This window comes from Hippopotamus amphibius, chromosome 17 (genome assembly GCF_030028045.1).
Source record: "Hippopotamus amphibius kiboko isolate mHipAmp2 chromosome 17, mHipAmp2.hap2, whole genome shotgun sequence".
Lineage (NCBI taxonomy): Eukaryota > Metazoa > Chordata > Mammalia > Artiodactyla > Hippopotamidae > Hippopotamus > Hippopotamus amphibius.
This window is the reverse complement of record NC_080202.1, coordinates 5,447,710-5,462,093: the sequence shown is the minus strand read 5'-3', so window position 1 is coordinate 5,462,093 and position 14,384 is coordinate 5,447,710. Positions and strand designations below refer to the sequence as shown.

General features: G+C 42.3%; 1 protein-coding gene across 1 annotated transcript in view; it reads left to right on the top strand.

The window, feature by feature from the left end:
* Positions 1 to 14,384, top strand: part of DNAH9 (dynein axonemal heavy chain 9) — a 294,962-nt gene that overhangs the window by 180,431 nt on the left and 100,147 nt on the right. The window contains exons 44-45 of the mRNA XM_057716515.1: positions 3,062 to 3,224; positions 5,108 to 5,231. Of these exons, the coding sequence (XP_057572498.1) occupies positions 3,062 to 3,224; positions 5,108 to 5,231 (287 nt within the window). The remainder of the gene's footprint in view (positions 1 to 3,061; positions 3,225 to 5,107; positions 5,232 to 14,384) is intronic.

Here is a 14,384-nt window from a genome sequence, read left to right as displayed (position 1 = left end):
GTCATCATTAATCACTCTACTAATTTGTTTACACCAATCCATCACCCAACACATATTTATTGATTAGACGGTCTTAGTACAAGTGTAGGGATCTCTGTCTCATTCACAGCTAGATCCCCAATACCTAGGACAGTGTCTGGAACATAGCAGGTGCTCAGTAAAATTTCTTAGCACATCATATAGGATAAATGATACAGAGAAAAACAGGCAAAGGGAGAAGGTCCTGGGAGGTGAGTGCAGTTGTAAATAGGGTGGTGAGGGAGGCTTCCCCGAGGCGGCATCGGATCTGACACGAGATCCACACTGAACACGACTCCCCAGAGGTAGGCGCACAGTGCTCTGCGTACGTCAGTTCGCCTGGACTTCACAAACACCCTGAAGAAAGTCAGGTCTGCTGCTGTTCCTGTGTTATAAATAAGGGAGCTGATACCCAGAGAGATGAGGGAAGTGGCCTGACGTCACACACACCCCAGGAGGAGGTAAGCCAAGGCCTGCACTCGTGCAGAGCGTCTGCTCGCAACCACCCGCCGTGATGCTTCACACGTTCCCCCCATCCAGCGTAGGCCCTTGAACACACAGTCTGTCTTGCTCGCCCGCGTCCCCAGTACCTTGGACAGCGAATGGTGCAGTATAGATGGTCAGTAATGAGGGTTTTAGGGTTGTCTGTTTACTAACCTGGTAACTTCAGGAAGTATTTTCCCTCCTCTTTAAGAGCTACCCGAGCCTGTGTCATAGTCTTGGAATTGAAGCAAATCTTTGTCTTTTCAGAGTAAATGTAATTTGGGAGAAGAGCAAGTGATTCACTCAATGTGGTTTCCAGCATGGGTGATCAAACTGGCTAATATTGTTTTTAGGGGAAAAAAAAGGCTATGAAAACTGGCTTTTCTCCTGAGGCTCCTAAACAGACTCTGAAGATGGTTTCCAAGGAGAAGCCTGAGCTGCATTAGCAATGGCAGAATAGCTGGAATAATGAACACCTTGAGGGGACAATTCCGAAGAACACAGTGTATTTGGGTGTATAATTTCCTGTATGTTTGTTTTAAAATATCAATGTCCCATGACTTCCTTCTTGCACTGCCCTTCCCTCCCTCCCTGGAGCTCCAGTACAGTAAGAAACACAGATAGCTAAGCTGCCGGCATCGCTCCACACAGAGCCCAGGACAGAGTCTGCACCTCCTTTCCCAGGAACCCACAGGCCCAGCTGAGAGCTAGGCCCCAGTTCAAATCCTCGTTCTGCACTAATTGGCAGTGGTGCTTTGCAACGGACACAACTTCCCCCAGCCTCCGTTTCCTCCTCTGGAAAATGAGGACAGTGAGAATGCTGCGTGTCAAGTGCTCTGCCCTTAATAAGCCATCCCTGACGTTAGAGTCTGTGTCTTTCTGCTGTTGTTTTCATTCCCTGAAAGCACCATTTGCTCTCCTACTGACTTCCTTCACCATTTCAGCACATGCTTGTTCTTCTTCTTCTGAAAGCTTCACACTAGATCTTTTCCCCTGCTTTTGGCATAATCTTCGTCTATCTTTTTCTATGTTTTTTTACTCCCATGTGTGTTCTCCTGCCTCCTCTTTTTTTCTTTTAGAATCACTTCACGTTTATTAACAAAAAAAGGAACTTCAGATGCACTTCTCTTGTGCCCCTTCTTTTCGGTTCTCGTGTGTGTGTGTGTGTGTGTGTAGTCTTCAATAAGCCAGCTTCCTCCAGCTGTGCTGTGATACCTCTTCAGCTTTTGTTTTTAATCTCCCAGAAACTCAGTAATGGGCTTAACGCAGGCTGCCTTGGTTTTCTGGCCCAGGAATCCTTTAGAATATTGATCTTCTTTTTAGATTTTGTGATTTAAATGCAGAGTCCTTTGCCCTCGTCAGAGGTTGTTACTGAATCCCCAGCTGGAGTCCAGTGCTGACAGTTGCAGACTTAAACATTCTTCTTTGGAAACTTCAGCACTAATGATGCATTTCCATTTAGATATGGAATAGCGCGGACCACGCTAAGCTGAGTTCAGGCCTTCCAGAACAGAGCTGGGTGTTGGGCAGTCCGCGGAGCCCACTTGGACTTCTCCTCCCCCATGCCTGCCTCTCTCCTCGCTAATTCATTCCTTCCCCCTCTCTTTTTGAATCCGAAGAGAGGGCCTGGATATCTTAGCACCATAGTTTCTCCTTTTCTCACTGTAACCAGGCACCATCTCATGTAGACACAAAGCACCTACCCCACCCCAAATGCAAGGCTCAGTATAAGGTCTGGGGTGTTCTTCTTAAATTGAACAAAAATTTCTTGAATACCTTCAATGTGTTAGCACTGTAGAGAAAACAAGATGAGTATATACACTCTTCAGATGTCTGGAAACCATGGTTTAATAACGGAGCAAGAGAAGTGTACATCTGTCTGATACAAGACAGAGTATCACAACTAAATAATTATAAATGAAAAAGTAAAATCATAAAAAGAACTAAAAGTGGGTCAGTAAATAACTCCTGAATATTTAGGGGAATAAAATGTCACTACATAAATTTAGTGACATACGAGTGCTCCACAGCGGCTTCATCACTGAGCTACGTTATCCCCAAATACACTGGCTTAACTTTCATATCAACTAACACAGTCTAACATAGTCTCACCCTTCAATATAAAGAGTCAACTTTTATCACTTCAACCTAAGAAGAAATTGGTGCCACCATTCTGGAGGGGAGGGGCGGTTTTTCAGTATTTATCAAAAGCTGTGAGAATTGTCTTACTGGGAACTTATCCTGTGGACATAATTAGAGATACAAGCCCTGGTCCTTCCTATCACCATCATACATGCCCTCCAATGCTGCCTGGTGGCCTTGGGCTCTTCTTCTACCACCACTGCTTCACCAGAGGCTTTGGCTTAAAGCAGAGTAGGGCCACTTCAATCCACTCGGGCAAGAGGTGATTCCAGGTCTGGGGACACTTTAACTCCATCTTCCCCAGCTCAGCCCAGGATGTGCCTGTAAGGAGGCTTCCAGTCCTCACCTGGACCATTCCACCTGCTCCTCACAGGGGTAGGTCTCATCAAAGCCCTGTGCCTCTGCTTCCCTCTCTCAGCTGCCACATCAGTCGCATCTTGGAGTCCCCACGGGGAAATGCTCTGCTGGTCGGCGTCGGGGGGAGCGGCAAGCAGAGTCTGACGAGGCTCGCGGCTTTCATCAGCTCCATGGACGTGTTCCAGATCACGCTGCGGAAAGGTTACCAGATCGCTGACTTCAAGGTAGGGGGGCCGGGTGGCTGCGGGGAGGGGACTCAGCCTCTCCCCGACTGCCCACGACTCCCTGTCACCCTGCGTTAGCTCTTCAGCTCCCTTGCCCAGAACCTCCCTTTAAGTATCTGTCCACCTTCATCTTAGACTCTAGGCTGGTGACTGGAGGGGCTCTTTTCTCATTAAACCCTGAGAACACCAACCTGAGAACACTGAGCTTCCCAAGGTCTGCATCTGTGAGACCTTAGCTGCTTTAGATGCATCTGTAGAGCCTCAGCTCTTGCCCAAATCGGAAACACATCTGCATCAAATTCAGCACACAGCTCTCCAGCAGCCCTAGCAGATAGGAGGAATTCTGACAATTTTCCCAAGTTTTATAAGAAATGCATATTTTGGAGGACGGGTTCAGTAACCACCAGCCTCCAGGACCTTCAGTGACATTTCCTGGTTGGAGACATAAGGCACATAGGGGCCACAGTGCACGCCCTGGAAAGGGGAGAAAGACATTGAATCTGACCTTCAGAGGTCACCTTGTCCTTTGCCCCCTCCTTTGATCCATGGGTACAGTAGAGGCCCGATAGGGAGTCATGATGTCATTTCCATCAGGATGCTGCTCTTGCTGTCCCGGGGAGAATTCCAGCCAGCACAGAGCCAGATCTGCCCACCCGACTTCATAATCTCTCAACCAGGGATGCTAACTGCTGCTCTGAAACCACAGCTCAGCCTCTAGCGATTGGCTAAATCTAAGGTCATATTCTGGGTTTACATCAGGTCAATCTTTAGTGCTTCCAAAAAAGAAAAGACAAGATAGTGCTTATGAGAACCATGTGTTTGCAGAATGCTGTAAGACATGGTTCTCAGCCTTGGCCATATACTGGAATCCCCTTCAAATAATGGTGGTGCCTGCATCCTATCCCCCAGAAATCCTGACTTCACTGTTCTGGGGAGTGGCCTGGGCATCAGGACAGTTGAAAGTAGCCCCCTGGTAATTCTAATTAGACCTGGGAAACACTGTCTTAAGTGATTCTGTAAATGCGTTGGTTGAGAACCATGAATCTAAAAGGAAGTTTATTAACATCAAAGGGGAATTATTTGGACACAGAGGAAGCTCTGCTGTAAGGAAATGTATGAGGCTGATAGAGAATGAGCTTTGAGTTGTGTGAGAGAGACGAGGAAGATTAGGGACCAGTGGCTGAGCTTTAGGAAAGGGATACATCAAGGGAACCAGGAGTGACCAAGATGGAAAAACTTAGGGCCTGGCATCCTAGCCCCAAACTTGATCTACCTACACTTTTGAATGGATGTAATTTCCTACCAAATGACTGTGTGTGCGTTAAGTGTGTGTGTGTATGTTCCCCAATATATATATATATATATTTTTTTTTTATAGCAAAATTCTTTTCTTGGATCTAGCCATAGGAACACAAGACTCTGCTACCATAAGATATACTCATCCCGCAGGCCAGGAGGCCCAAGTACATGACTCTTCTGTCAGGACCGAGAGCAATCATTTGCTTCCTGGGACCAGTCATTCGCTTGTATAATGATATGAGTAACACAGATGAACAGGGCCCATCTTTGCCCTTTGGGAAGCTGTGACCTCTTTGCACAAAGATGAGCTCTAGAAGCTAATTCAGGAGGCACAGCGGTTGTATGAATCAAAGATCATCACTGTTTACTCTACTTGCCCACCTCTATTGGGATCAAGGCCTGGAATGTGGTGTATTTTCCAGCCTGTGAGTGCAAGGTAGCGCTCCTGCCTCTCTCCCTCCCGTTGCTGCTTGCTTTATCTCCCAGGAGAGCAGACAGGAAAATGGTCCCATTCCTAAAGAGTGCTGGGGGGTCTCTTATCAAGAAAGCCCTCCTCTCAGAGACCTCTGGCGTTGTTTCTGCAGGCGGACCTGGCCAGCCTGTGCCTGAAAGCCGGGGTAAAGAATCTCAGCACCGTGTTTCTCATGACTGATGCCCAGGTGGCTGACGAGAAGTTCCTTGTACTCATCAATGACCTCTTGGCATCTGGTAAGAGACTCTTTGCACTTAAATGTCTCCAATAAAGTCCTGCTGGAATCAGAGTCATTCCAAGATGGAGACCTGGTTCAGGGTCCGAAGAGTGAGGTCATAGAAATGAGGGAGAAAACTGATACAGCAGAGAACTGGTTCATCAAGGTCCTTCTAGGATTGCTGCTGGGCCTGCTGTCTTTTATTCACCTTACATTGCAAAACAGATAATAGTCTCGGGGCTTTCTTAGTGGGACCAGATATGACAATAGGAGGAAGAGCAGGTTAGGGCCTGATGATCTGCTGAGTCCAGAGAGAAGGTGCTGTTTGCTCCCCACACCCACGACAGAGAGAAACTAGAATGTGTTCAGTATTTCAGGGAGGCATCTTGCATTAGCAGCAAGATACACACACAGAGAACATGCGCACACAGAACTTACACGAGAGGGCAAGGTTAGGTTGCCAATTTAATTAATCAAGGATGCAGAACTTTATGACAGCAAAGTAGAAGTAGGAACAGATGGAGGATGATTTTCTTAGATTACATAGGACTCAACAAAGCCTGTCTCAACTTCCCTGTGATACTAAGTGCAAGATAGAACTTCAGTGGAACATTCAATTCTTGATACTTTGCTGCCCTTATTTATTTAGGGATTCAGCAGTTATGCCAACCATTCTAGAAAAAAAGTTTATATATATATATGTATATACATATATGTATATATAAATATATATATATAACCATACACAAGATATATATATGTATATGTATACCCAAGAAAATAAGACAATATAGTATAAAAATTACGTATTTTCAGAAATTTGGTATATGTGTATATTTGTATGTATATTAATGAAAAAGGAGAATATGATTTCCTGACACAACCCAAATTTAGCATCTACAAAACCACCTCTTCAGTCTGGGCTAATAAAATAGTCAGTGCACAGATGTTCTGAACAAAATCTCTGCCTCCAGATTTCCAGCATTTCAGAAAGCCTGTTTCTCTACAGTCCACCTCCTGGCTCTCTGTCTAAATACTCTTTAGTTTATGAAGTCCAAGGACCATGATCACTATATAATTCTCCAAAGTCTATTCCATGTCATATATATTTCAGGATGGCTCTTTCCATGCAATCTCTAGGAACGTCACTGCTTCAGAATCGTTGCCTGCTTCAAATTGTGTGCCCTTGTACCCAGGCCATCTTACTATCACCTCCATGAGGAACCACTGGTCCTTGGTCCAGACCATGCGCTAGCAGGCTCTGTCAGCCGCCTCTGGCTTCCTTCTGACGAGAACCAGAGTCCCAGGTTCTGTGCTCTGCTGGTTCCAACCACTGCACTGACCCCACACGCTCGTTCCTTTCCCAGCCTGCCCTACTTCAGTTAGTTTTATATCCAGGAATCTGCCTACTAACTCTTACACCTTTTCTCCTCTGATCCAGTAAATTGTCCTTTCCTTAAATACTGTCTTTTTAACATCCCACCACCTTCTACAACAGTATTTCACCTGCAACACTGCCTCGCCTTCTTTATTTTACCAAATAATGAGAGATGGGTCCAACTGTCCTCCCACCCTGAAGCTGTGCCCTAAAGTCTAATTTCTAAAACAATCAAAAAAGGTAAAATTGTGCTTCCAAAGACTTGCAGCGTTGGAGATGCCAGGCATGTTGCCAGCCTCACCCTGTATCTCATTTGGCTCCAATCCAGCCAGGTCACCTTCTCCTGTAATAATGTCTGAGACACAGAATATGTTACACTTCTACCAATTGAAATTTTATTCCTCAATTAAGTATTTTTAATTTTTAATTTAGAAGACAACTTGTTTCAAGTTCAAATGAATTTCTGAAACCCTGCCCAGTGAAAAGTTAATGCAATCCGTCTGCCCCAAAGTCATGGAATTTCAAGCTCACATTTTTAAGGCTTCTATACAAAAACAAGATTTACACACATGTGTTAAAATGGAGCTATTAGGAAAGTAATGCTTTTCTAATCTTCCTCCCTTTTTTCTGAACTATTTTGACACGGAGAATTGAGTGTATCTGAGTTCCAATTTTCCCTGTCAGATAATTTCTGGCTAGAAACTAACTGACTGCCAGTCCAGGCAGGGCTACAGAGGCTCCTCAGAGCCTCCCCAGCCCCTTATTTTTTCAGTTTTACGCGGTAGTGCGGTCACTCCATTCTTGGGTAACACAGTAGAGACCAGGAAACTATAGTTTCCATTAGCTCGTCCCTCTCTAGTTATCAACAGATCCTGTTAGGTTGGAGATAAAAGTACAGTGAGCGAATTCCACCGACTCAAAACTCCCCCAAAACATCTTCCACAATGACTTCACGATCTCATGCTGTAGGCTCTGTGCTTTCCTGCCACACTTCTTTAGCTCATTGTTTCATCCCATGGTTTCCTGACACCATTTCTGGAATCAAACTGTATTGGTAATTCAGCACATAAATCCCACTTCTGACGCCACCCAGACATTTCAGAACCCTTCATTATGCCAACTGCATCTCAGATTGGTTGCAGACCGACAGAAGTTTTACACAATTACATGAAATTTCTGATTCAATTAGTAAAAGCCACATAATTGTATAAGAAGCAGAGTGGCCGCCCAAATCAGAGCGAATGAAGCCTATCTTTCTGTCACTTTCTCTGGCTGCCAGAGCCCTTAATGGGGCTCATGAAGCTTCTGGTGAAACTGTGCATGAAATGTTGGCCTTTGCTGAGCCTGCAAAGTTCCATTCTTGCTGTGTCCTTGTTGCCCCATATAAGGATTCCTGAAGAATGTACACTGGCCATCAAACCCAAGTGTTTAAAAAACTCTTACAAAATTTGTTCTCTCTTGGTCCTTGAACCAAACTCAGCATCAGCATGGCCCCATCCTAATCTAAAGGGAGAAAATAGGATCCTCCTCTGGGTTTTTGCTACAGCACATCTGCCTCCAGGTTTCCAGCATTCCAGAAAGCCCATTTTACTGCAGTCCCAGCTAAGAAGGCCTAGTCTGCTTCAGGTTTTCCTTACTCTGCTAGATTTCATACTTCATTTTACTTTGGGATCTTATGTTGGAATTTCCTTTTTGCTTTTCAAAAGGCTTAATTGTTCACTCCAAAATTAGTATTTCTCTTCCCTGGCTCAGACTAGATCATTTTGCACCTATTCATATATTCAAGACCATTTCTTAACCTTGCATGTTTCAGTCAGTAGCCTCTATGTGGTCTATTGGAAGAGTTTATAACCAATTGAGTCCCCTCTCTTGTAGAGCATATGCCTCTCCATCTCTGAAACAGACTGTCCTTTGTACATTTGGGCCGAATCTCCTCTTAGAATATAAAACAAGAAAAGATCCTCTCATCTTCCAGGTGCTTTAGGATTAGATGCAAGATTGACATGTTAGTGGTCTGCACACATCACATGAGAATGTGGAGTCTGGAAATATTTGTAACAGTCTTGGCATTGAATTGTTCTCTTCCCGTGAGTATCTAGAACTGGATTTCCTGATGGGCGGTCTATGCTTTACACAAGTTGTTTCCTGGCCCAGTTTCCCTGAAAGGGAAAAAAGACAAACTGTGGGGCAAAAGAGAAGCCGACAAGCATGCATCAGGTCTCCTAAGCATGCTTTGTGGTCTCAGGGGATCTGTTTACCAGATGCGTCCCCAGACCATAAACCATGGAAATTTAAACCAGCACCTGGTGGTTTCCAGCTGCCAAACAGAAATGCCCGAAGAGTAATGCAAAAAGATGCTTGAGTAATCAGCCTTTCTTTTCTTCACATGGTACTAAATTCTCATACAAGTTATTTGAGACTGCGTCTCCATGCATTCGCCTAAGTTACTAACCTCTCCCTCACCACCTACATCCAGGAGATGATCAGTTGCCACCAATTTCACCCCGTGACTATTTCTGAACCCATTCTTGTCTGTGATAGCTGCCACTGATCTTTTCATCTTTTGCTTCAACAAACGCAGACACTTCTCTCTTTTTTTTATTTTATTGAAGTATAGTTGATTTCATTACTGCTGTACAGCAAAGTGATCCAGTTATATATACATTCTTTTATATATCTGTTCTTTTCCATTATGGTTTATCATAGGATATTGAATATATCAGTAGTTCTCTGTGCTATACAGTAGGACCTTGTAGTTTATCCATCATGTATATAAAAGCTTACATTGCAGACACTTCTTAACTCACCTCCCTACCTCCCAGGGAGCATCCTCCCCTTCACTTCTCCTCACTGCTTCCAAAAAGGTCTATCTAAACTATAATTCCATCATTTGTTCCTAACTGAATGCAGGATAAGCTCTTTTGTACAGAAAAAAAATGAAAACAAAAACAAAACTGTCTTTGACTTGCTTCTTTCCTTGCTTAGTAGCTTACCTCCCCCATTATGATCTAGTAATTCCTGCCTCCTTGAAATAACACACTGTACTGCATCCTGACATCCTTACTGACTCACAGTGTTCCTTTTGAACCTCATGCCCTTCTCCTTCTTTGTCTGGATTAACTTCTACCCATAGTACAAGACTTATCTTGGATGTTATCCTTCTGGGAAATCCTCACTAATCCACTGTCACCTGGAGGAACATCCCTCTGTGTTTCTCTAGCACTCAGTGGTTATACACACACCACCGTTATATTGAAATGACATTGTAAATTTATGAAAGGCAGAGACTGTGTTGTCTGTTGTTGGTCCATATTTTGCTATGAAATAATCCAGAGATACAAAAGATAAGGATTAAATACCTACCGCCCAGTTTAGGAAATAAAACAACACTGATATAATATAACCCTTTATAAAGATGGTGTTATTGTCAGCACTGAACGCATCTCCTGGCCCATAATTAGCATTCAAGAGGTGTCCGTCAAACTGAGGTGTGTGACATCATGAGAAAGCTGTGCCACCTTACGTATTAGACGTTACTGGTGGACATGGGCTTTGAGAACGTTTCCAGTCGTGAAGCGAGAGGGGCAGGGGTCCTGAGATCGTCACCACTCTCCCTGTCTTTTCTCCCTTGAGACCAGGGAAATATTTTTGAAAAAATGTTACTTCTGGGTGGGGTCAAAGCCCTTAAGCCAGTGTGAAGCTAACTAGTTCATGGAGAATAACCCTCAGCTTCGCCTTTTTTATCGCCAAGCTCCAACCAACCGAACCATCGCAAACTATCAGGATCCCCTCCCCACAAAGCAGCTGTGGCCTCTGAGGGCCGCGGACTGCACAGATAAGATGATGATGCATCTGTCTTGCAAAATATCAGGACATGTTAATGACCGCATGAAGCCTTTCCGCACTTGGCGGCAGAAATAGGGCTTCCCGACTTTAGATCTCAGGAGGAAACTTTTCAGATATTTAAATAGCCTCTGCCTCTGTTCACATCACAAAATCCCCTCCGGCAGTTCAGTCTCCTGCTTTCAGCATGACTACCTACTGCACAGTAAGTGACAGGTATGTTGTCAGGAGAAACTGGAGGAACAAACCTGAAAATGCAAAGTCTGCTCCCAGTTCAGAGGTGCTCAGTTCCATCTGGTGATCTTCTCTTTAAGGGATCTGGGGAATTGTGTGACAAGTACCTCCATCCTAAGCACATGGGAAAAGGCTCTAAATGGCCTGGGTGTCTTCAATATCTTGGCACTCAAAGATATCACATAAACCAGGGTGAGCACACTTTTTCTATGAAGGGTCAGAAAGTAAATATTTTCAGCTTTGCAGACCATACAGCCTCTGTCACAGCTACTCAGCTCTGTCACCGTGTTAGGGAAATAGCCATAGACAATATCTAAATGAATGAGTGTGGCTATGGCCAATAAAACTTTATTTATGGGCAATAAAATTTGAATGTCAATGTAATTTTGACGTTTCATTAAATATTATTATTTTAATTTTTTCAACCATTAAAAAATGTAAAAACCACGCTAACTTGCAGGCAGAGATAGAAGGCCAGATTTAGCCTGTAGATCATACTTTGCCTCCTCAGAGAACATAAATCCTACATATTTCAAAAAATAGAAAGGTGAAGAATGCAGACTCTGTTATTGCAAGTATTCTAAGACCAAAGGGGATTCAAGTTCTCACTGGAGGGCTCTAACATATTTATAGATAGGAAAATGCAGATTACCAGAGAGGCAAGGGGGAAGGGAATTGAGACCACTACAGGCAGTCAGCCCCAGAGGTGTGAGTAGGGCTCACATCAGTTCCATTTGAGTATTTCTCTTTAAAACTTCCCTGAACTCCTTAACTCCCAACACATGCTAAATATCGTTTCATTTTTCTAGCAGTTTTCTCTGACCCCCTATTTTTATCAAATAAGGCTGAAATGGATTATTCCACTAGTAAGACCTTGATTTTGACAGGTTATAGCACCAGGTATTTTATATGCATGCTATGAAATATCTTAATGAATGGAAATTAGATCAAGTTTGTCCAATTAAGGGAAGACAGTAAGTGATCATTTTCATGATAATTCGTTTTTTCATTTTGCCCACTTAAACGATTAAGTTTAATTAGTATAACGCTCTTACCCAACTCCTGGCTGGATTAGTGTTGTCAGACTATAAAGGCCAGAAATTTGTTGGAAAATGAGTTTCTTCCAGATAGAGTAATTCAAGGAAGTGCAGCAGCTTCCGTGGTGAATAGAATCATAGTTCCCATCACTCGGATTAGTTGCAGACCATTTGCCAAACCACCCATCTTGGAGGACCTCACCCAAGTCCACAAGGAAGTAGCACAGGTAGTGTCTCCAGTGGTTTCTTCCAACTCTAACATTTCTATGATGCTAACATTTGTGTTTTGGTTATGGAGGAGGGAAGAAGCACGTGGGTGTGGAGAACCTCAAAGGGGAGCTTGTAATGACCTCAGGTCCTTGTAGCTTCAATACCTACTTAAAGCCTTGTCCTGGAAATAGGAATGAGCTTTTCTGATAGCGATCGAGTATCCTGGAGTGAACCACATTCATCTTTACCTCCTATCCAGTGTTTCCAAGGTTTTAGCTGTACCAGTGCTTCCTTCATTCTTACTTCTCTCAAGCTCATTTCTCCCCTTGAAAAAAACTTAATGCCATTCAGTATCGGCCTCACAGATACCTTATTCCTCCTAGTCTGTCTGCATTTCTTTGCAGTTCTCCCCGTTCCTCCGATTTACCATTCCTCCTTTCCAAGGCAAACTCGTCCATATGGGCTAGGAGCCCACCAGCTGGTTCTTAATTCAGAATTTTGCTTTATTCTATCCCCTCTTTCAATTTCTGACTCTCCCTCACAGTTTTCACATTCTCACCACCCACATTTACTTTTTCCCCTGTATGTTTTCCTATATTTCTGTACAAAATATGTTGGGATACAGAAAGCAATAAAACAAACACCCATGGAATTATGAACGGTGTTACAAAATAGAAACATCTGATGTGCACGGGCAAGAGTTTCCTTACAGTAGATGCCCAAAGCATAGATTATTAAGTTGTCTGGCATGTGCATTTCAACTTTACTAAAAAGTGCCAGTTGCCCTCCTGAGGAGTTGTGCAAATTTACTGAATACCTGTTTCCTCCTCACCTCACCAACACTGGCTTTATCTGACACACCAATTTTTGCCAAAGGGTATGAAATGGAATCTCATTTTTGTCCTTTCCCTTCTTACTTGTGACATTAGAGCATCTTTTCAAGTGTTTATTGGCTCTTCACCTTATGTTAGTTACCTTTTTATATAATTTGCCCTTTTGCTCTTCATTTCTTTCTTTTTCTTATGGATTTGTAAGAGCTCTTTGTGTATTCTGGATACTAACCCTTTGTTCACCATATAGGTTGTAAATGTCTTTATGAAGTCTGTATCTGACTTTTGTCATGCTGATTTTATTTAAATGTTGTAAAACTTAGTCTTTTGTATTTCGTGCTTTTTGTGCTCCATTTCAGAGATTGTGGCCAATCCAACACCATAAAAATAATTCTCTGTATTTTATCTTTAAAATATTACTGTTTCATATTCATGTCTTTAATCCACCTGCAATGTATTTTTGCACAGATTTTAATTTTATTTTTTATATTAGTATTGAATTATCCTGACATCACTTATTGATTTGTTCATCCCCTTTTAGCATACTGATTTTGGATACGAATTTCCTGTTTACATCTGGGTCCATTTCTAGGTGTTTTACTCACTGCTCTATTTACCCAAGTACCGATTTCACATTGTTTTAACTAACGGCTTTATAAGAGGCTTGACTTCTGATAGAACAGCCCCCTCCTTCCTGTTCTTCACAAGCGTCGTTGCCCTTCTTTACTCTTTGCTCTTCCATATAAATTTTAGAAAATGATTGTCAGGATTGAAAAAGAAACCCGTTCGACTTTTTATTGGAATTGCATCTTTGTGATCCTAGTAATACTGAGTCATCCACCCATGAACACAATATTTCTCTCCATTTATTTTGGGTTTTATTTATGCCCTTCAGTATTATGTTATAGTTTTTACATCAAGATCTTGCACATCTTTTTATATATTTATTACTGCCTGTCTTATAGTTTTTGCTGATATTCTAAATATCTTTTAAATTAACTCTTTTTTTTTTGAAGTGCAGAAGTGCAGTTTTATTTCCAATATTGATTTTGTATCCAGCAAGCTTGTTGCTTAACACACGAGTTCTGATTGTTTATGTGTATGTTCTCTTAGATTTCCTGTATACAAAATTAGATTTTGATGATAATAGCTTTATTATTTCCTTAACTATCCATATACACTTTGAGAAAATTGCGTTGGTGGTATAGTGGTGAGCATAGCTGCCTTCCATATACACTTTATTTCTTTTCCTTGACTTTTAGCCTAGGACTTCCATATGATGTTGAATAGAAAACATGAATAGCAGTCATGCTTGTCTTGTTCTTCATTCAAAAGAGAATATTTTAGTATTTCACCAGTAGACATATAACATTTGCTTTGGATCTGCAATAGATACCTGCGATCTGGTTAAAAGAAATCTCACTTATTTCTAGTTTGCTAACAAACTAAATTTTCAGAAATTTTGTGTTTTGATGGTCATATTGTGCTACTTCTTTAATCCATTAATGTAGTGAATTATTCTCATAAATTTTTCTGATATTTAATCATCCTTACATTTACAAGGTAAACTCTAATTGGTCATCATATATTTATTTTTATATATTTAGTTCAGATTTTTAAGGATTTTATCCATTATATAC